General features: G+C 48.8%; 1 protein-coding gene and 1 long non-coding RNA gene across 4 annotated transcripts in view; both read left to right on the plus strand.

The window, feature by feature from the left end:
* The window catches only part of LOC136580895 (uncharacterized), a 261801-nt gene that overhangs the window by 83115 nt on the left and 154673 nt on the right, over window positions 1–24013 (plus strand). The window lies entirely within an intron of this gene.
* ATP11C (ATPase phospholipid transporting 11C) overlaps window positions 17708–24013 on the plus strand; it is a 157756-nt gene continuing 151450 nt past the window's right edge. Inside the window, exon 1 of one of the 3 annotated variants that reach the window (XM_066581798.1) lies at window positions 17708–17990. In XM_066581798.1, coding sequence (XP_066437895.1) covers window positions 17964–17990 — 27 coding nt within the window. In that variant the 5' untranslated portion in view covers window positions 17708–17963. The remainder of the gene's footprint in view (window positions 17991–24013) is intronic. The other 2 variants (XM_066581797.1, XM_066581796.1) reach the window with 2 other exon arrangements.

Consider the following 24013-nt stretch of genomic DNA (forward strand, 5'->3'; position numbering starts at 1 on the left):
AAAACACATAGGGGGGAGTTTATTACTGCTTTTACACCAGGATTCCATCATTAAAAAGTGACAAAGTTTGTTGCAGGGCCCACTTGTGACAAAATTTGCGACTTTTCTGAGTTCTGGCTCTCCTCGATTTTTTCCAAAAAGGGGACGTGGCCACCTTGGACCAAAAGATTTATGTAGAACTTACATCAGAAACCAGAGATCTCTCTCTCCCTCTCTCTCCCCTGCTCACTGCCACAACTCACCTGTCACCCGCGCCGGCACCCAAACCTTTTCTTCCGAGCGGGCAGGTACTCGCTAAGGACAATGCTCGATCAAGTAATTGTCCTTAGCGAGTATGCTCGCTCATCTCTATTCTCTATGTATATGCTGTGGTGTTTCAGAGTAAAACATAGTTCTTTGTAATAAAGGATCCTGTTAGTATTTTATGCTACACATAGTTAGGGGGAATATGATTCTACTGCCAGATTTCCTTTAAACCATAATAAAGCCACTGACAGGTGAAGTGAGCCCACTAGTTGTCTCATTACAGTGGCACCTGTCAAGGGTTGGGATTGGGCAGTTCTTGAAGCTGATGTGTTGGAAGCAGGAAAAATGCCCAAACGTATGGATCTGAGTGACGCTGGCAGAGGCCAGATAGTGATGGCTAGATGACTGGGTCAGAGTATCTCTGAAAGGGCAGGACTTGTGGGAGGCTTCCAGTATGAGGGGGGTTTGCAGCATGTACTCTACTTTGGATAATCCCTACTGTCAAAGGAAGGGTCCTTTGACAATAAGCAGATCATACAGTGGCCTATTGCTGGGACCTTCAATGATTGCTGCAATCTATTAAGAAACTATGCATTATTCCAGCCTGAAACATTTATTACTAGAGGGACGAGAGGGGCAGGGAGAAGGAGAGGGGAGGGGGAGGGGGAGAGGGAGAACAAACAAAAAAAAGTAGGCAAACGGCGGGTCCCATACAAAAATGCTCGCGTCTCCCATTGAAGTCATTGGGGTTCATTACTCGAATAGAGCTCTCAAATTTTACGAAAAGCTCGACTCGAATAACGAGGACGCGAGCATTTGGGTGCTCGCTTATCTCTATTTATTACCTATCCACATTAATGGTAGATCAGTGGAAGTCCAACGGCTGGGCTGTCTTCGTCAGACCCATAGACTTTGAATGGAGTAACAGGCGACATGCCTGCCTGCTGCTCCATTCAAATACCTTCTAGACTTGTGGCTGGTGGGGAACAGGACCCCTGTCCTGGTGATTGGTAGGGGTCCCAATGGTCAGACCTCCAACCAATCTAGCATGTCACACCTAACCAATGGAGTGCCAACCAATCTGTGTACTGTTTGTGCAGTAACATAGAATCAACGTCAGATACTTGACCACTTTTTTTTTTTTTTGAGGGCATCGTCAGCATTTCTAACTATATATGCTCATCAATAGGATGCCATAAATATTTGATCTGTGACAGTTTAACTGTTAGGACCATCCCTAACCTTCGGGTCAGGTTACAAGCCGAGGGGCAAAAGTCAAAAGAAACGCCAGAATGAAGTCAAAAGATTTTACTGCAGATTATTACTCTTCTACATGAAAAGAGGGGAATCTGTTGTGACAATCTGCAGCAGAATTTGACATGCTGTGGATTTAAAGCTCCGCTCCACAGGTTAATTTGCTGCGGAAATCCCCTGCATATGGATGGGATTTGTTCAGATCTCATTCACATGTACGGTAATCTGCTGTAGATTTTCAGTCTGCAAATCTGGACAGAAAATCTGCAGTAATTCCATCCTGTGAGCAGGCGCCATAAAATAGGTTTGACAAGCAAGATCGCCAAAGCATCAACAGGGACTTAAAGGGGTATTTCGGTTCCAACAATTAATCCCGTATCCATGAGATAGAGGATAACTAGCTGATTGCTGGGGGTCTGACGGCTGTGACCTCTGCAGATCACAAGAACGAGGTCCAGTTGGCCCCTGAATGATAGAAGTGCAGGTCGAGCACTAAGGGAAGCAAAAGTGGGGCAGATGGATAGGGAATAACTTGTTGGAACAAGAATAACCATTTAAGGAAAAAAGCTTTACTCTGTCGCTGCGGCTGTGCACTGGTCAGTTTTACGTTTGGCACTGCAGTACCTCTAAAACACACTAGGTGGCATGAGTGCACTTAAAAAGTCAGTTCTTAGGAAAGATCAAAAAGAGGAAGTCAGAGCCAGCGTGGGAGAGTCGTGATGCTGCGGGTGTCATGAAGCTACTGTATGGCAAACAATATCACTGATATATCTCCTTACACCACTTAATAGTATGTATGTGTATATATATATATATATATATATATATATATATATATATATATATATATATATCATTAACTGAACCTGCAGCATTGTATAGAAAAATAATTCTCTAATCTTGCAAATTATTATCCGTAGTGATAAAAGCACTGACATCCAATGGGTTGTATTTAGTATGGAGTGCCAGCCCAACCCTGGGTGTCTACATGATCCTTCATTATGAGTCAGGGACAAGTCAACAGGACAGATCTACAGTTGGACGGTAGCACATCGCTCCTGCCAAACACTGCTGCTGACAGATCTGTCGTTTTGCCTGTTTTAGCCCCACAAGATTAGAGCCCTTCTAAACAAGTGGATTTATTGTTTTAAATGGCAAGTGAGTTCGCTCATTTGCGCCGTTTATACAGGCAGATACATTGTTGGCTCATTCAAATGAGAAATCGTTCAATAAAAAATCCAGCCTTAGGGTGGCTCCACACGAGCGTGTTTTTGTGCGTACATAGGTGCGCACCGATCTACGCGCAAAAACACAGGTGTATAAAGGTCCGTGTATTGCCTTCAATGGAGCGCGGCTGCTGCCGGCAGCTCCATTGAAGGCAATGCTCTGCCGGCACCCCTGAATTGTTTTTCAGGGAAGGGCTTTACATATAAGCTCTTCCCTGAAAATAAAGAATTTTAGTGTAAAAATAAATAAATAAAAATACTTACCTGTCCGCCGCTGCTATGTCCCCGCGGGGATGCAGAACACATCTGCCGCATATGCCAGATGTTTCCTTCATCCCCGAGAGGAAAAAGAATTCCCTGCTGCACCAGCCACATCTGTGACAGATTCAGCAAAGGAATTTTCATCCCTGCGGGGAATAAAGAATTCCTTACCACAGCTGTCACAGATGACAGCTGCGGTAGGGGATCCAGCTGCCAGCATCCTGTAATTGTTTTTCAGGGAAAGGCTTTAAATATAAGCCCTTTTCTGAAAAACAAGAAAAAATGGTGATAAAAATAAAATAGAAAAAAATATTCACCTTTCTACAGATGCCGGGGCTCAGCCACGTCTTCTCCCGCACTGCTCAGAGGAGTATTCAGCAAGAGGGGATTTAAAATCCCCGCTGCGGAATGGGCTGCCTCTGATCGGCTGAGCACTGTGACCAATCAGAGGCAGCTCTCATCCATTGAATGACAGCAGGAATTTAGATGTGGCAGGTGCAGCAGGGAATTCTTTTTCCTCGCGGGGATGAAGGAAACATCTGCCGCATGTGGCAGATGTGTTCTTCATCCCCGCAGGGACACGGCAGCGGCGGACAGGGTTTTTTGTTTTTTTTTACACTAAAATTCGTTTTTTTTCAGGGAAGAGCTTACATGTAAAGCTCTTCCCTAAAAAAAATTACGTGGTGCCGGCAGACCATTGTCTTCAATGGAGCCACCGGCGGCAGCCGCGGCACCATTGGAGACAATGCGTGCATTTCCTATGCTGCACGCATATCCTATCTTTACAGGCACGCACCTGTAAACCATGGACATGTGCACACACCATAGGGAATGCATTGGTTCTAATAGAAGCATATTTTTGTGTGCGTGTATGCACGCACAAAAACACACTCATGTGAAGCCACCCGATTGTCTTCACTGACTGATGATGGGAGTTCGACTACATGGATGCTCTCTGATTGCGGGAATGAAGGGGCTGATGTGCTTTTGGCCATTCTTTGCATAGAGCTGCACCTGTCCAGGCACTATGCAGCGGATTGTAATGCAATACAATCACTGCAGTACCTGCACAGACCTGGTGCTTCTAGCAGTTGGTGGAGTCCAAGTAGTTCTCCCACCCCACATCCATCAGGTCTCTATGACAGGTCAGAAGTTTGATGAAACAGCTAAACTTAAAGATCGACTTCTAGCTGGGCAGACGAATGATTTCTATCTCCAATTTTGATCCGTGGGGCAGCTGAGCATATCATCGATCTCCAACATCTCTTTGCCTGAGCAAGGTCTCTTTTCAACTTCATAAGATGAGGGGAAGCAAAGTGACACGTACTTTCTTGCCCTACCAATCTGCTGTGTAGGTAACATTCTTCAGAAATGCTCTGCACCAATGTGTGGCGCAGACCTGCACTATAAATTCCACTGAAGGATGAAATTGCTTTTCAAGCTGCTTGTGCTTCTCCTACATCTTACAAGCCAACAGAGGGCTGGTTCTCGACATTCAGCAAGTTACAGATTCCACGGAATGAAATATATCAGAAAGTTTGTAAACTTCCTCTTCGGAGGCTCTTTAAAGATTACATTAAAAAAATAGCAAAAACATAAAATCACTCAATACCTGATTGGTTATAGACCCCGAGATCACTCTGCAATCCCACCTGAGGACCTGCAGTGAAAGCTGACCTACAGTACTTACATAGTTGTTACAGAGACTTTAAAAGTAGCCTCACTGGTTGGGATAGAACAGTCTAAGGGCACATGTACACCCGCAATACGCAGAGGGTAAAACCTATTGATTTCAATGGGTTCATTCACATTTTACTCTTTTGCGCATATGGGATAAAAAAGCAGCGTACTCTACTCTTGTGAGGTCCCCATAGAAGTCTACGGAGGGTGTGCGAATGCAAGTGCAATATGCAGGGAGATGCGCTATTCCACAGGAAAAAGAACACATCTGGAACTCATTAGGCTAAAAACCCATTTAAATCGGCTTTTTAGCCTAATGGACCCTGCTAACTGTGGACTATGTGTGCGAGTTCTAAACGAGTAAAACACATAAGATGTATGGCTAACTGTGGAATGAACACAGCCTCGGGGCTCGCTCACAATGCCGCTTTTGTTTCCATTGTTTGGCTCTATCCTGCAAGCCGAACAACGGTAAAACCGGAAATGCCAGACATGAACAGCGCTGGACGGACTCCATTGTCTACCATGGGGTTCGTCCAGATTTTGTGATTCTCTCCAGCGTTTTCCAAGATGAAATATTCGCTATATGCAGTGCTACTTCTCACTAGATTTTAACGGAAATCTGCAATGGAGGCTCTGAGCTGAACCTCAGCCGCAGATGTGAACAAGCCCTTAGCTGGATCTGCCAATGGTCTGCAGATAAATATCTCATAGCTAACTTAAAGGGGGATTCTGGCGATTCACAGTGAAAGTTATATGCTTCGTAAGGCGATAACATTATATTGTAAAGTATGTGTTATCACTTACTTTACAATGCTGCAGAGATATTGCCTTACTTGTGGTCTCCCCCTTACCGTTCAGTTCTCCATTGGTTACGACCTGCATGCTCCGCTGTGGTCAGGCATGCTCAGTGCCTTCACATTCTGTAATGACCACACAGTTTGTACAGTTGTCAATGTGCACTGCTCAGTAACTGGCAATGAGGCATTGTGGGAGATGTAGTTTTTGCACTTCCTGGTGAGCACTTTAAATAACAATACGGAAATCTAGTTGGAAAGCGGCGGTGGCGCAGGTCAGCAAAGTTTAGTTTTGATGGACGTTTGGAATAATAATTACAGTAGGTGGAAACGTTAGGGAAATTTTGTACTGTCTCCAGAATATCCCTTTAACACTGTGTTTCTTTGGGAGATAAGCATAATCGTAAATATTGCAGCTTATCTCCCTTTATTAATACAAGAGACATACTGTATATTATTAAGGGTGGTACTTAAGCGCCTTACTGTCGTCCCAAAAATTATCACTTCTGTGCTTTCACACAGGAGTGATGATCGCTCAGTGAATGGCGGCAAAGTGAGCCGGAGATCTGTTTCGGCCTCCTGCCTCTAATCAGAGTAAACAGGCAGTAGTTCATAGATGAATGATCTCACACGATCAAAAGATTAACTGAATGATGATCGTTCCCTGTAAAAGCCCGGAGCCAACATGCCTTCTTTGGAGGGAGTCGGACTGATGGCTGTCGGCAAAACAATCATTCTGCACTGTAAGTCCTGCTAAAGTGAGGTTGGCTGCTTTTTGTCCTGATTCCATTTGAATCATCGGACGTGAACAACATGCAAACAGAATCCAGAATGGGACCATGAAGCACCAAACAATAGCGTTACCGAAACTGCTGATCATAGGGGTGCAGCAGAGGCGTAACTTGAAGCTCCTGGGCCCTAATGCAAAACCTGTAACAGGGCCCCCAACTATAATGCTTTACTCATAGTACTGGGCTCCCTATATGGAGAAGAGAGGTCTTATGGGCCCCCCAAGACTCCTGGACCCGGGTGCAACCGCATCCCCTATAGTTACACCCTTGGGGTGCAGGGTATCAGAACTCCACTGATCTGATATTGATGGCCACTCCTGACATTAGGTCATCAATACTATAGTCCAGGAAAATCCATTTAAAGGGTCCTTCGCATGTGCTTCCCCATATGTCTACGGGAGAGTGTGTGCACAGGACTCTGAAAAGAGTCGAATTGTCATGCCATACATCAACTTCGTAGGTAGACCGCACTGGATCGCGGAAGTATAAAAAATACATCACCCCACTGTCACGGCTCTCAACCGCACCCTAACTTAGTTTATTTACTGTGAAAATGTGACAGGGCCCCTTTAACCCCTTAATGACCAAGGACGTAAGGGTATGTCCTGGAGCATCGGAGTATGTATGAAGAGAGTTCGTGGGGCGACCTCTCTTCATACAGCACGGGCATCAGCTGCTTATTACAGCTGACCCCCGTGGGCAATCGCTGCAAATGTCTGTGCGGCCGATCGTGGCTATTAACCCTTTAAAAGCCGCTGTCAATTCTGGGCGATCAAAGCAATGCATGTTATAGTCCTCTAGGGAAGCTTAAAAAAAAGTGAAAATAAGAGCAATAAAGTTTTATTAATTGTAAAAAAAAAAGTTATGAAAGTTCTAATCGCCCCCATTTTGCCATATCGATAATTAAAAAATCTAAGTTATAAAATAAAAATACATATTTGGTATCGCCGCATCCGTAAAAGTCAGATCTATCAAAGTAGCGCATTATTTTTCCCCCCACAGTGAACATAGTCCGAAAACAATAAAATAAAGAACGCCAGAAAAGCACTTTTTCAGTTACGCTGTCTCCCAGAAAAAAAACAAAACAATAAAAAGCGATCAAAAAAAAAAAAAAAAAAAAAGATAAAAAAAAAATATACAAGTTTTGGTATTGTAATCACACTGACCCATAGAACAAAGTTATGTCGTTTTTGCTGCAGTTTGTGCGCCGTAGAAACAAGACGCACTGAAAGATGGTGGAATGCCTTTTTTTAATTATTTTATTCCACTTAGAATTTTTAAAAAGTTTTTCAGTACATTATATGGTACATTAAATAGCACCATTGAAAAATACAACTTGTCCCAAAAAACAAGCCCTCATACAGCGACATTGATGGATAAATAAAAGAGTTACGATTTTTTTGAAGGGGGGAAAAAAGCGAAAATGGGAAAAAAAGTGGGCTGCCTCATTAAGGGGTTAAACTTTGTGAATCAGTTTGCCTGCTCCTATCTCGGCTATGCTATTCTGCCCGGAACAAATGCCAAAAAGGAATGGAAACTATGTTAAACAGGCATTACTTGTCTCCATCCAACTAATAAAAGCCTATGGTTCTGTCTAAATCCTGTTTGGACAGAGAGGCAAAAGTCATCAAGGGGTGATCTATAAATTCATAGCCAATACACCTATATTGGATGGGTTTATTAAAGGGTTACACAGACAGTGGCTGCCAGTAGACACTGGGGTCGGAGTGGAAGCACTACCCCGACCCGTGTAGCGTACGGAACTCGTAAATGCTCTCACTGTAATCAATGGGAGCTTTGCTTGTAATTGCAGACTGGGGTCCCATTGATTTCAATTAGAGCTGCGCTTACAATTATGAGTGCCGGCCACTGCAAGGGGTGAGAGCAGTACTTCCGCTCCGACCCAGTGTATCCCGACGGCCGCTATGTGGATAACATCCCTAACCTCCTATTAAATGCAGTATGTCCCGAAAACCAGTTCTACGACCAGTGCTTTATAAAAAGTCACATTGAGTTAATTGGCGTTAGTATCACTTTCTATTATCTTTTCAAAACACTGAGATGAGGATTAATTGGATTTGCTACAGTGATCGCTTGGCGCCATGAGTAAATGAAGAGGTGATGACCCCTTCAGATAGAGGTGGCTATGGTCCCTGATACAATACTTTTTACTCAAATTGATTTATGAACCACAGGAGAAGGTCGATGGACAGCAAATACCAGATGACATCTGTATCGGAGTTGCCAATTGCTGAGAAAGTCCTGGGCAGTCCATAAAATAGGGCACTTTTTCCGGCGTCCAAGAAGAAAAATAGATGAGTCAGTGACTTTTTTTGAGGCTGTTGGAACTTGAGCAGGTGATTATGACTGTAATTATTGCCATTTTATAGCTCCGAGTAAATGCTGGTAATGAGTTCATATCAGTAAGTGACCTATAATATGTAGAACTTAGCATCTTTATCGTTCATTATGGTTTTGTCTTGCCAGTAAAAAATGTTGGCTCTCCATTCTGTTTGTATTAATTGGCCAGAAAAAAAGAAACATTCAGGTTGGCAACTTTGCTCTGTATTTGGAGATATAACCCGATTATAGAGGAGATGTAGTGGACGGCTCTTACCACGACGCGTTGGAAGTGAGCCTGACCGCTCGCAGAAGAGGAATGCCCATCAGACAGTTCATTAGCATATAGCACGGGAGACACTTGCTTACCGGTGTCTTCACGAAGGAAACAATTTAACAAAATATTAAGGTAACATTGGGTTTCTTATGACAGTTAGTACATATTAGGCTAATAGGGCAAATTACCAGACAGGCTTCCTTTAATGCCACCACAGAAAGCATATTGTGCTTCCCATAAGTGGCACCAACCAGATCACCCATAACCAGACACAGCATACCTCCCTGTAACAATTAAAAGCCATAGTGCCTCACCTACCTACTAACTTCCATAAGTGCCACCCACACCGATGTCTATGGAAATCATCAATGGACAAAAACCATTCGGGATTCGGTGGCTACGTTCAGAAATGTCCCACTAAATTCTGTGGAGTTGGTAACTATGCGGCTTATTTGTGCCCTTCGGAACAAGCACTCCTATCTATGCCCCGATAGCTGTGAAATAGTATGTTAGGCCGAGAAAAGACGTATGTCCATTCAGTTCAGTCTATTATCCCCCAATGTTGATCCAGAAGGCGGCAAAAAAATAAAAACACTGAGGAAGAAGGCAATTTTCCCCAATTAGGCCAGCTGCACACAGGTGGATTTGAATTTGCAGAATCCGCCATTGGCACCCATGTGGACGATCCGCTGTTTCAGTCGCCCGTACGAACGAATGAGTGTCTGCATCTCTGCCCACACATGCAGATTGTAATTGCAGTGTCCGCGAGTGGAAAACGAATCGCAGCATCCTCCGTTTTTGCACAGATTCTGCATGGACGGGCTCATTGATCTCTATGGAAACGTTTGAATCGCAGTGCATCCGCAATTACATTGCGGATGGGTGCGGATTTGTAGGCGGGTAGTTTGCAGGACTAGAGGAAGAGATGAGAAGAACACCCCATTGTCCATTGCAGTAGCCGGGTATTCGATATGGGCAGGTTCATTTCTCTCCCAAGCCAAGAGAGCAACATGGCGCTCTGAAGGCGGTTCTAAGCTCTCACCACCACAAGAAAATGTTGCCTGGGCATTAACCCTTTGTATAGAAGGTTTTTTTTTTTTTGTTTTTTTTTTTTACAGGGGTTGGGTAACTTTCTGACTTAATCACCTGCTAGCGTTTTTTTTTCCCGTGCAGACAATGCACTGTTAATCTGTGCAGAAAAGCGTCCACATCCACAATTGGCCGCAAACTCTCGTTTCCATGATGAATCGCAGGTCTTCCTCGGTGGAAATCCACTTGCAGAATCCGGCTCTGCCATATGTAGGCGGTCTTAGGGGAAAAAAATTCCTTCCTGAATCCAATCCGGCAATCGGATTAATCCCCAGATCACCGACGCTTTTGAAGTTATTAATAATTGTAACAAGGTACCAATATTTACTACAGTTTCCCACACAAAGAACAAGCCCACATATGGCCAGATCAACGGAAAAATTAAAAACCTATGGCCTCTGAAAAGTGGAGCAGAAAATCCCCAAAAATTGTTGCGTCCTTAAAGAGACTCTGTTCTACTTACTCTTCCCCTCGTTCCCCCAGTGTCAGCGCCGGAAGACGCTGTACAGGCAGACTAGTGTTCAGCTCAATGCACTGCAGCGCTGATACCAGGTGAACAACGGGGGAGGTAAGTATAACATTTACATCCTCGGACTCAGCAGATCACCTACTTTCAGACCATAAACGTAGTACATAGGGCTAAAAGTAGGTGAGAGATTTCCTTTAAGCATCAAACTAGGCTGCATCCTTATGGGGTTACCTGAAAGAGCGTCACAGGGAACATATCAGCCAGGTATTTGAAAACAAAGGTTTGGTACCGTGTTAGCCCGTAGAGCAAAATGTGATTGTCCCCAGCAAGAGAAACCAAGTCATCTTGTAGATATGATAGCTTTTAATGGCTAACAAAAATACATGATGTAATAATAGCGAGCTTCCGAACCAACACAGGGGTTCTTCTTCAGGTTTAAATGGATTGGATCTGAAGAGGCATGGATATTTATACATACTTATAACATACATACTTATGACAAGGCACAGATATGGATGTAATAGATTCGTACTTAAAAGGAATTCTGCAACAGCAAACAAACTTTTTTGTCTAGGCACTGATAGCGGAATGAAAGCTTTAGGCGTAGTTCATACAGGGCGGATTTGCCGCGGTTTTTCCGTTGCGGTTTTGCTGCAGAAGAACTGCTTCTGCGGCAAAACCGCTTCAAAGGTTAATTTGGGCTTGTGGATTTTTCTGCAGATTTTCGTGCAGAAAAATTCGCAAGCGTTTTTTTCCGCAGCGCTTTTTTACTTTTTGCCGCAGATTTGGCTGCGTCCATAGAGGTCTATGGCCAAATGGCTGCGAAAAAGACCGTAGAATGAACATGCTGCATCTTTGAAAACCGCGCCGCAGTTGCATTTCTGCACTGTGGCTGTGCGGAAAAAATCTACACTGTGAGAACAGCTTTTTGGCAAATTTAATTTGTGCTGCATTGCACTGCAAGCGCAGCGGTTTTGCCGCAGTGCGGATATGCAACGGCAATCCTCACTGTGTGAACCCAGGCTAATGGTCCCTAAATTACTGTTGGGGGTGGTGAAGGTTGTCAGGCTAGAAATGCTGCAAGAGGTGCGCAAACATTTTTAGCTAAACACTGATAAGGGAGTGAAAGTTTATGGTCCCTGAATTACTGTTGATGGGGGTCTTATCTGTGCAATAAATGTCTCACACCTCCCATTCACGCATAAATCCTAGGGAATAATTTAACCCAGTATTCAGCGTGTCAAAGGTTGTTATCAATTTATATTCCCAAATTCTTCTGTGGTTTTGTGACTTGAAACCACCCTTCAATATCAAAACATGGACATGACATAGGAGATATGAGAGTTTTGATATTGAAGGGTGGTTCCAATCCCATCCATATCTGTGCCTTGTCATAAGCATGTATATTATAAGTGTGTATAAATATCCATGCCTCTTCAGATCCAATCCATTGAAGCCTGAAGAAGAGCCCTGGGTTGGTTCGGAAGCTCGCTATAACATCATGTATCCTTGTTAGCCATTAAAAGGTATCATATCTACAAGATTACGTGGCTTCTCTAGCCAGGTATTTGTTCTCCATGACTGAGCAAATCCCACTCAAGCATTTCATTTTCTAAGAATGAGAAATCTAGTACTAAGGTCTCGTTTGTAACACCATGCCTCTCCAAGAAACAAGATTAACTAGTCTGGTGACTTCATTGGATACTCTATTACTTACGAGACGATGAGTCTGATGAGAGTGGTGAAGGCTGCGCTCATACATACCAACATACGCTACCTGTCAATGTACCCTAAGACGCTGCTGTGGACTTTTTCATGAAATCCACGGCTCTTCTGAAGATCCGTGGAAAGAAGTGATACATTACTTCATGTGGGTCCGTTGGAAATTCCACACGCACGTTAGATTCTGCATGCGAGTTCCTGCTGTGGATTCCGTCGCTCACCGCGGCCGGCGACCCTGCGTTCTTGCTGCTTTTTCTAGACTGCGGATGGTTGCGGCGAGTCATGTGTAGTACAGAGTTTTTTCCCAAATGTTTATTTTTCCTGCGGCGTCGCTAGGCGATGACATGAATTCCACGACCTGTCTACAATGTTACCTGTGGAAGGGCCACGGGTCGGACGGCTTCCATTGACTTCAATGGAAGCCGTCCGCATGGAATCTGCGCAAAAATGGAGCATGCTCTGATTTTTTTTCTCTGCAATTGATTTCTGCCCTGCGCGGGAAAAAGTGATTTCCCGTAGCATGCCGTGAACAGTTTTTGCAGCAGATACGCGGATTCCGCAGCAAAAATCCGTTTGCGTGCAGGCGGCTCAACTCCACGTGCAGAAACTGCGACAGAATAGCCACAGAATTGTACCGCGGCTTTACAAGTCGATTTTTGTCTTTCAAGCGGAATCCGATGTTCACGCGTAAGAGAAATAGTGCGAATCTTCCGCAGCTGCACCGTTGGTGCGAATTTTGACGCGGATCTGCAGCATTTCTTTAGTTGAAAGGTTGAAATCTGCTGCAGATCCGCATCGAGAACGGAGTCCAAATCTTCAGCAATGGTGCAGATTTTGCCGCGGTTTTGCCGTGGATTTTCTGTTGCGTCCGCACCAGTTCACACCGACCTTTTTCGTTTCCATCTGGTTATTGCGTTGTGGGAGCAGCTGAGCGCAAAGAAAACAGAGACGCAAGCAGACAACTTTCCAATGACAGAAATGTTAAAAAGAAGGAAATGTCGCAATCCGTTCCGGTTTCGGTTTTTGAACTGCAAACAAAAGTGTCGCAGTCCGCACGTCCGCCTCCGTTTTACTAAAGCAAAGGGGACAGAAATATGACAGATTGAAAGTGAAAGTCTTCAGCTTCAGTGCATGTTTATGGGCAGAAAAGGCAAAGCGGCTCCCACGACGGAACAGCGAGACCGAGACAAAACTCGCTAGTGTGAGCGCACCTTAACCCCTTCATGACCAGCCTATATTGTGCCTTAAAGCCCAGGCGATTGCCATTGTAACATCGCAAGAGCCATAAATTGTTGACATAGCCATGTGATGGCTAGTTGTTTTCGCGGACGAGTTGTATATGTTAATAGCCCCACACTGGGGTACATAGAACGCATTATATGACTTATCACATTTGGAAGGGGCATCCAGAAATGTCACCATTGTTTTGTTTTTACAGTGTTCACCATTTGGTAAAAATAAGGGCGACTTCACACTTGTGATGTGGAGTGGAAAAAGAAAAAGAAATTAAAAAAAAAAAATAAATAAATAAAAAAAATAAAAAAAAAAATCGCAGCATAACCTTTCTGCGTTTTTAAAAAATCTCCCATGTTTTCCTCTGAAGTCTCCGCTTTATCGCATCGCAAAGCACAAACTTGCGATTCTTGTGCGACGCGTTTTGAACATTTGACACTCACGCTAAAACATAATGGCAAAATCCCGCCAAAAAACCCCAAAACCCGCGAGTAGCAGCGATGTTTTTGCGAGAAAAAGCAGCTGACACTCAAAAATCGCGGGAAAAAAAAGTTGCGATTCTGTAGCGGCAATATGGCGATCGCCAGCGTGGAGGAGCCCTAGCAGATCACTTTCTTATCTGGATCAGCACAATTACAACCTTACCAAATTTAGGCCTCCTGCCCAACTGCTAAATCTTGCAGCGGAATCAGACTCGGCGCCCCCCAGTGACCCTCTACTCACATCTCCGGATCCGCCGGGTCTCGCCCAGATTCTCGCGGTACTTCCGCAGTGCTCACTGCGGACATATTGCGGGACGGATGGCTTCTATTGCTGCAATGGAAGCCATCCGTGCGATTTTTCCACACAGAATATCGCGGTTGATTTCCGCTCGTGGGCAGAGGAGAATCGTTTGACGTGGCATGTTTATGGACGGTCATTGCTGAGGAATTTATGGCAGGTGTCTGACCGCGAATTCCACAGCGATAATCCGTCCGTGAGCGTTCAGTCTTAGGGCGCCCACCCACTGGCGTTTTTTTACTGCGAAATTCGCAGCGTTTTTTTTTTCTGCAGGGGTCTTTGGGCTATGGGACATGCAAAGCTAAAATCGCGATCGCGCAAAATCGCGATAAATCGCGATTTTGCGCGATCGCAATTTTTACATTACAAGTCCCATAGACCCCCTGCAGAAAAAAAAAAACCTGTGAATTTCGCAGTGAAAAAAACCGCCAGTGGGTGGGCACCCTTATGGAGATTTTGGAACAGAAGTGGGAATTTGAAAAATACTAAAAATCACAATGCCCGTGAAGGCATCATTTGTGGGCATGCGCAGCCATACGCGGTCTCTGTTGGCAGAGCGTACGGGCTGTAATGGGCACGCTTACGGCCATGTGAATGAGCTCTTGTTCTCATCCGTGTGCCATCCGTTTTTCATGCACGCAAATAAATAAAGAAGGACCACGAAGAGGCCCGTACAGAAACGGCACCGCTGACGCGCCAGCTCTGCTCTGCGCGTGTGCCAGCTGGGCTGCAGCCGGTACATAGCGGAGCAGAGGAGACGCCGATGGCGGTGAGCCACGGGAGTCACTGCAGGGGCATGGCTCGCACCCCGGCCGTCTGCATCAGGCCTTAGTGGTACGGAATTTTAGGATTCGCTTCATTTAATAAACGTGAGTGTGGTAGAATCGTATGCCTTTATTGGGGGGGGGGGGGGGGGCACGCAAGAAGGTCCGACTGATGGCACTTTTTCTTGTAAGAAGAAAACTCTAGAAGAAAACAACAGTTGCCCCTGGCAACCGAGCTCAGCCTTCACTGCAGACTCTGCTGTAAAAATTAGTTGCTAGGGGCAACCGCCAGACGTTATACGAGTGTGAAGGACGGCTGAGGGCCTCGTTATTATGTCCACATGCACAGGCCATGAAGGGAGCGGCTGGCGGTGCGCCGGCATGGTGGGTATACAAGATGTCTGCTCACGGATAAAGGGGCCAGAGATCACTGCATTTTAGGATGATTACTAGCTTTCGGTCCGAGGGTGGCGGTATTTCTCATACAGCGCAGTTTGTGAACTGTCCGCAGGCTGCCGAGGTGACAGCGTATCGTGAGGGGCAAATGGCACCATGGGGATAATTGTAGTGCAAACCACCGGCCATCGGCGTGAGGTAATTGTCGGCTATGAAGATGTCTGAGGGCCGACCGAGACGCTACAGCTGAGCGGCTCGCCATGAAAATGAACTGGGGGCTACCAGACGTGTCATGGAAGCCGTCCACACGGAAACCGCACTGAAATGGAGCGTGCCGCCATCTAATTACCACACCCAAGTTCTGTAAATCAAATCTGCATGCTTTAATTCAGGTGCGGACTCCATGTTTCCCTATGGGGGGCTTCAACTGCACACCCCCGACCCCGCAGTCAGCCCGGCTCCAGACACCCCCGACCCCGCAGTCAGCCCGGCTCCAGACACCCCCGACCCCGCAGTCAGCTCGACTCCAGACACCCCCGACCCCGCAGTCAGCTCGACTCCAGACACCCCCGACCCCGCAGTCAGCTCGACTCCAGACACCCCCGACCCCGCAGTCAGCTCGACTCCAGACACCCCCGACCCCGCAGTCAGCTCGACTCCAGACACCCCCGACCCCGCAGTCAGCTCGACTCCAGACACCCCCGACCCCGCAGTCAGCTCGACTCCAGACACCCCCGACCCCGCAGTCAGCCCGGCTCCAGGCACCCCCGACCCCGCAGTCAGCCCGGCTCCAGGCACCCCCGACCCCGCAGTCAGCCCGGCTCCAGGCACCCCTGACCCCGCAGTCAGCCCGGCTCCAGGCACCCCCGACCCCGCAGTCAGCCCGGCTCCAGACACCCCCGACCCCACAGTCAGCTCGGCTCCAGACACCCCCGACCCGCAGTCAGCTCGGCTCCAGACACCCCCGACCCCGCAGTCAGCCCGGCTCCAAACACCCCCGACCCCGCCCGGCTCCAGACACCCCAGACCCCCGCAGTCAGCCCGGCTCCAGACACCCCAGACCCCCGCAGTCAGCCCGGCTCCAGACACCCCAGACCCCCGCAGTCAGCCCGGCTCCAGACACCCCAGTCCCCGCAGTCAGCCCGGCTCAGGACACCCCCGACCCCGCAGTCAGCCCGGCTCCAGACACCCCCGACCCCCGCAGTCAGCCCGGCTCCAGACACCCCAGACCCCCGCAGTCAGCCCGGCTCCAGACACCCCAGTCCCCCGCAGTCAGCCCGGCTCCAGACACCCCAGTCCCTGCAGTCAGCCCGGCTCCAGATACCCCAGTCCCCGCAGTCAGCCCGGCTCCAGATACCCCAGTCCCCGCAGTCAGCCCGGCTCCAGATACCCCAGTCCCCGCAGTCAGCCCGGCTCCAGATACCCCAGTCCCCGCAGTCAGCCCGGCTCCAGATACCCCAGTCCCCGCAGTCAGCCCGGCTCCAGATACCCCAGTCCCCGCAGTCAGCCCGGCTCCAGATACCCCAGTCCCCGCAGTCAGCCCGGCTCCAGATACCCCAGTCCCCGCAGTCAGCCCGGCTCCAGATACCCCAGTCCCCGCAGTCAGCCCGGCTCCAGATACCCCAGTCCCCGCAGTCAGCCCGGCTCCAGACACCCCCGACCCCGCAGTCAGCCCGGCTCCAGACACCCCCGACCCCGCAGTCAGCCCGGCTCCAGACACCCCCGACCCCGCAGTCAGCCCGGCTCCAGACACCCCCGACCCCGCAGTCAGCCCGGCTCCAGACACCCCCGACCCCGCAGTCAGCCCGGCTCCAGACACCCCCGACCCCGCAGTCAGCCCGGCTCCAGACACCCCCGACCCCGCAGTCAGCCCGGCTCCAGACACCCCCGACCCCGCAGTCAGCCCGGCTCCAGACACCCCCGACCCCGCAGTCAGCCCGGCTCCAGGCACCCCCGACCCCGCAGTCAGCCCGGCTCCAGACACCCCCGACCCCGCAGTCAGCCCGGCTCCAGACACCCCCGACCCTGCAGTGAGCCCGGCTCCACATAGCTGAGCCCACCTGCAGCACACAGCCAGGACAGGAGCTGGTGGCCATAGTAATGTGACTATATATATGGCTGGGCACGGCTCCTGCCCCACCAGACTGGCACACTACACACAGTGCCCGCCATGCCCCCACCAGCCTGGCACACCACACAGTGCCCGCCATGCCCCCCGCCCTCGGTGTGTGCAGGACGTGTCACCACTTCCTCTGACTACAAGTCCCAGGATCCCCGCGGCCGGGAGAGGCGGGCGCAGTGGTGAGGCGCCGGCTCCCTGCAGCATGGCGGGGCTCCCAGCTCCACACACACACCAGTCACTTCCCTATTGTCGCCCTCCTCTGTAAGGGGCGGAGAGGAAGCCATGGTGGTAGTGGGGAGGCGGGCGCCGAGTACATGCTGCAGTCCGCACTCCTCGGCTCATCATTCATCTGCTGGCAGGGGAAGCTGGCACTACGGGGGGCACACTGATGGCATGGGGGGCTCTGGCTGGGTGAGCAGTGCCTTATAACCCCCTGCTGGCTGATAGGGTGTACAGAGGACCCTCTGCTGCCCAGAGACCCCCGGACTCTCATCCTGACATGTGACGGACCCCGCAATGTTCCGACAGATCTGCAACCGGCTGGTGAGTACCCGGGCGCTGCCACCTGACCGCGTGCCCCTTAAAGGCGCCGCTCTGTTTAATACGATGAGGATATTATTACATTGCACTGATATTTTCCACGTACCGCCGCCAGCACGGCTCGCTTCCATCTGCACGCTCAAGAAGTCGTGCGCTACCTACAATTCATCGCATGTCTGGCGCTTCCGTCATGTGCGCCAATTTACTATGTGTTTACGTGTTCTATACGGTGATCTAACCGCTGACTTACAGAAAATCTGCTTAGAAATACGGCGCCAATGTTTTCCTCTTGGATGGCGCTCTCTGCACTGACATTGCCTGCAGGTGGATGCCCTGTGATAAGTGCCCGCTGTCCCACTGCCAGCCCAGGCGATAGAATGCATTGCAGTGCTGGGCAGTCACGCCGCTGTTTCCTGGGTGACGGTGAAGCTGGCCGCGGGTCAAGCCGTATTTCATGCGATCTAATCGATGCTGAACCCTCGGAATGATAAGTTGTAGATCAGCGCTGGGGTCGGAGAGCGCCCGGGGGATTCGCTGCTCGTTAATCTCTACGTGCCACGCTGTACAGGGATCTCCGTGCTGCTGGTGCGTTTCTGGCAGATGATCCCCTGCCTTCACAATGGGATCCGGCACATCCTATTGTCCTGCCGACCCGCGGACGGGGATAGCCCCCTGCGGTGCGATCATCTGCAGCCTTTCATCATTGGCATACTTCCTGGCATGTCTTGTTCGCCCTCCGTGGCACGCATTATTATGTTGGTGTTCGCCTCGCACGGTCGGTGTTACAGACGCCTGCTCTCCCCAGTATTGTCTTGTGAACACATGGCAGACTTGTCATTGGCTGCATACACTGGATGTTACGCACTTGGCGACTGAGCGGAGATGCAGCAGAGTTGAATTTGTCTTTCGAGCAGCAGTGCTTGTAGAAACCGCCGCATGATTTGAGACCTTTGGGACATCATCCTCTACCGCATAACTTGTTAGATGCTCTTTAGCGGTTTCCGCCAGGGTCGTGGAGTCGGAGTCGTTGGGTCGGGGTCGTGGAGTCGGAGTCGTTGGGTCGGGGTCGTGGAGTCGGAGTCGTTGGGTCGGGGTCGTGGAGTCGGAGTCGTTGGGTCAGGGTAGTAGAGTCGGAGTCAGTAGAAATGTACCGACTTCGGCGTGTAAAAAGTGTATATATATTATAAATATGGTAAATTAATTAAATGCAGGTTTCGTTGCATATTTCCGAAATGACCTGTAAATATATGTTCTACTCCTCTAAGCCCCTCGTTATTAATTACATCACTAACGAGGATGTCGGATGGAGCTGATTATTTTATCATCATGACGATGAAAGCTCGACGGTCCCATTCTAATACAGTACATTTATCATATATGAAGGAGTCGGAGGTTTGGCTTACCGGTTTCCGCCGCCGGCCATATACTTATGATAGCAGCGCCGCTATGACATTCGTGCTTGGATAGGCCAAGTCTACACTGGCATGCCGAAAGTCATGGGATAGCAGTCTGTAAATTCATATGAATGAAGCGGTGGTGTGACCTCAGGTGACAGCCTGGCAGCGCCCACACCTGTATAATGCCACTTTTAGACGAGTCGATTCTTGTTTGAATGAGCGAGTGATGTCGCCACTAACGCGATCCCGCTCGTGCGACCTGTTCAGATGGGCAGATCATCGTTGTGAATCGTCCTCTTCTCGTTCACTGTTCCACACTCCCCTGAGCGAGGCGTGATGGTGGGTGCCAGGCGGATTGCACATTCCATTGCTGAAGTTGTGTGGGCATTTAACATGCCTCCGTCCACAGTGTGATGTGTACTGGGAAGCAACCAGCCACAGGGGGCGCCCACAGGTGCTTAATGATTGTGACTGGGGGCATCTGCCTAGAATTATCCGTGCGAACAGATAAGTGATTGGCGGAAATGGCATCTACATTCGGAGGCTCCACACCCATGTCCCGCAGGTCAGTGCAGCCTTCTTAAAGGGGTATTCTGGTAACACAAAGTTATCCCCTATCCATGGAGTAAGTAGCTGATTGGTGGGGGTCTGAGCTGTGGGACCCCCCATGGTTAAGAGAACAGGGGGTCCTGTTTGTCACACTTCTACATCGCAGCTTCCAGCAGAGTGATGTCCCGTTGGATGGAGAACTGGAAGCGTAGGCGCGCTTACGCTCCATTCATTTCAATGGGGCTGACAAAAATGTCCAAGCATAGCGCTCGGCTATATTCCCATCCGGTCTATTGAGATGAATGGAGCGACACCGCGCATGCGCTGCCGGCTCTCCGGTCACACGGAGCGGTGAAACTACTGTGACCGGAAGGGGGTCAGATGGAACACCCTTGTTTTCAGGATCAGTGGGGGTCCCAGCAGTTAGACCACCACTGATCTATCAGTTGAGGTAAAAAAAGGCCCCTTACCAGAATACCCCTCTAAGCTTCCATGGGATATGGGGGCAGAAGACCCACCAAGAGCCTCTGTTGCACCATAACACCGGACAGAGCGCCTCACCCAGGCTCGTGAGCTCGCCAACTGGGTCCTAGAGGACTGGCAACATGGGAAGTGGTCCGATGAGTCCCAGTAAACTGTTTTAGAATGATGGTAGTTTGCCCACTCTTAGACCCCCTGTCCACGGGCGAGGCGGAATATCACTAGCGATATTCCGCCGCCCAGGAGCAGGGAAGAGAACTGTCAGTTCTCTGCAGGGAGTCTATCTGACAGATAGGCTCACCATGAAGAATCGCAGCATGCCACGATTTGAGTCCAGCAAGCGGAGAATCGCTATGATTCTCCACTCGTGGACGGGGGGCTGCGCTCTTCATAGCCACGAGTAACGCGATGCACTATCGTCCGTGGACAGGAGCCCTTAGGATAAGTTTACGTGGAGCTAATTTGGTGCAGATTTCACCCTTCCCATTTAAATTAGGGGTCTTCACACTGGTGATGAAATCGTGTGATGCGAGAGGGGTTCCATAATCATGCGTTTTCACTCAATCATTTTCAATGGTTTCATTTCCATTTGCGATGTTGAGTAAACAAAAAAATCGCAGCGTGTCCTTCCCTTCTGCGATATCGCCCATTGTTTTCAATGGCGCCGGCAGCAGCAGCGCTGACCCCATTGAAAACAATGGGAGAACTCCGCGATCCCCTGCCGTGGCTGTGACTGCTGTGACGGGGGATTCCTCCAGCCCTGCAGGGATGTGAGGTTGTTTACACGTGAAAACGGCTCGCATCCATGGATCTCAGATGATTGGCAAGGTCGATTTTATTTATTTATTTTTTTGGGGGGGGGGGGGGGGGGGTTAAAATCTGCTGCAGATCTGCACCAAAGTCCACAGCAGATCAGCAATGTGTGAACATGCGTGCATTTACACAGACAGGTTTTCTGCAGGAAACAAGCAGCAATGAACAGTGTAGCAAATTGATGAAGGAATGACCCCAGCAGTGACAGGTAGAGGGGGACATGGGACCCCAATCTTGAGATCAGCAGGGGTCTCAGCAGTGAAACCCCCACCAATCAGGAAGTTATTCCCTGTCCTGTTGATAACTTGTAATCTTGACAAACCCCTTTAATATCCACATATAATATAGGATGAAATGAGTTTGATTGGCAGAGAGTATAGATGGGCAGTTGTTGGTAATCAGCCCGTCCAGGAGGGCTTTATACATGACAGCAGCGGGTTTGGCCAGCTCCTATCTCCGGGGTTCGGGGGCGTTGAAGGGTTCCATCCTTCTGGAAGTCATTGTAGCATCTTCTATACCTTCTACTTCACTTCTGCACCCATTCCAGTTCCGCTCGCTTCTTTTCTTCTTCTTGGCTTTGTTCTTAAAGACACAGTAAAGTTGACTAAAAACTAAATTTCAGACACCCGTGAAGGCGGATTTAACCGTTTCCTGGCAAATGACATGATTTTTTTTTTCTTTTGTCGGATGTTGCCAGAAAGCAGATTTCTGTGAAATATTCAATCTGCCATCTATTTTCTTCTCTGGTTAGTCGGTTAGAGAGTCTTCATACTGTGCGAATACGAAAATCTCCTGCCTTCTATGTTTAATGGAGGCGTAAAGCCACGTTCACACAGGGCAGACTTGTCACGCCCTCCACGCGGAAAAATTTCGTGCACGTGTTACAGAAAAAAAAACAGCTGCATAAATGGACCCGCGGTTCCAAATTTAACTCTGCAGAATGTCAATGTTACCAGTTAAATTGCGCTGCGGATTCCACCTCTACAAATAACAACGTAAATCTGCACCAAATTCTGTGTCCAAAACCGCACCAAATGGTTGGAGGTTTAGTGTTGTGCGTCCTCAGCGGACACGCCGCAGCTAATTCAGCCCTTCGTGAACGTGTCCTAGTAGCGGCATCCGCAGCCCCAAGGCTATAAATGGCGGCTACTTTACCCTATTGGTGACCTATGAGACTTCCTGCACGGATTACGCCATGAATTTGGGGGTAATCTTGCCCACTATTGTCTATGGGGGAAAAAATGGCCCCTGTGTGCCAACGTGATCTTCATGCCAGTGTGATGCAATTTTTAATTTTTGTTATTGCAATAGCATTCGGTCTGCAATGTTCAAAATTGTGATTTGCAATGTGTTGGTGGAAATCACGAAACGCGTCGCACTCGCATAGGAGATCTTATATAAGTCCAGCCTAACAGATACTGGCCCAACGGGTCTCTCCAGTAAGAGTTGGCCCACGGATCTGCCTGGTGAAGGTCCTAGGAGCCTTTACTGGAGCGTAAGTCAAAGGGTTCACAAAAATGTGTGACAGTCGCCTTACAAACAGCAGCAGGTGTGAATATCCTCTGATGCCAGGCAGAGATCCAGCTGGCACAGTTGGTGGCTTGCTAGCTCTGTAAATGATGGCACTGGCGTCCCGAATGACCAACCTTGAAGACAAAGGTGTTCTAGTCTACGACCGCTCTTGAGATGGAGACATCGCGAGGATTGACCAAGACATTGGAGTCTGCATGCAGCTGGCAGGTATTCTGCTGATGGCGCCTGCATGCAAACAGCGCAGAACCTTACCCCCCACCCCCCATCCTACGGCCACACGGAGTCCGGCTTCTGCTTGTAAAGGGATAGATTTGGATATTAACTGTTGATGATGCGGATCTTTCCAGTGGTCTTCAGACGAGTGTTTGTAGGGGCACTCTTATCCTGCCCATCAGGGGCGCACTTTGCAGATGGTTGGTGAATGCACAGCGGAAACATGGCCCCATGGAGAATTATTCATCTTTCTGCTAAATATGGGGTCTGCACGGGCGGCCGGCTTTGTAAGCGATGACTGCGCCACTGATAGTGCTTGTAGTAGATGGATAATACCAAGGAGACTCATCCATCTGCTGCTTATGTCCCGCACAGATTGCACATATATCATAATGCTCACCACAAACATCCGGAGGTAAGCTCAAGCCAACGACTTGCTGGATGTAAAGATACACATGTTTATCTCTCCTCTCTTACAAGATCGGGACGAGCGAGATGCCGTGGGGTTCAGAAGTCTGCTAGACAAAGTAAGGAGGACATAGAGGTTACCAGGAGAACCCTAAGGCACTATGGCCAAATGTTTGTGCCCTGGATTATAATCTGTATCCCCGAGCCCCTACTGGACCGATGACGGAGCCCCTACTTGGACCGATGACGGAGCCCCTACTTGGACCGATGACGGAGCCCCTACTGGACCGATGACGGAGCCCCTACTGGACCGATGACGGAGCCCCTACTTGGACCGATGACGGAGCCCCTACTTGGACCGATGACGGAGCCCCGAGCGCTCTGCGTGGCACATCCTCATTGCATTGTTTCATGGACGGTTGCACCAAAGTTTTGATCTGAGATCAACAAGAGTTGATCCAAGATCAAGTAGGAAAGCGTTGCACCAACGTGGTTCATCCTTGGTTCAATTTCATCCCCCGATTTTTCATCTTAGATGAAATCCAAGATGGCGGACTCGGCTGATAGGCTCTTCCTGGGTGGTGAACTTACACCCACGTTTGCAGCTGGTAGCGGCCATGTTTTTACTACCGC

The sequence above is a fragment of the Eleutherodactylus coqui genome, chromosome 10, assembly GCF_035609145.1.
Source record: "Eleutherodactylus coqui strain aEleCoq1 chromosome 10, aEleCoq1.hap1, whole genome shotgun sequence".
Lineage (NCBI taxonomy): Eukaryota > Metazoa > Chordata > Amphibia > Anura > Eleutherodactylidae > Eleutherodactylus > Eleutherodactylus coqui.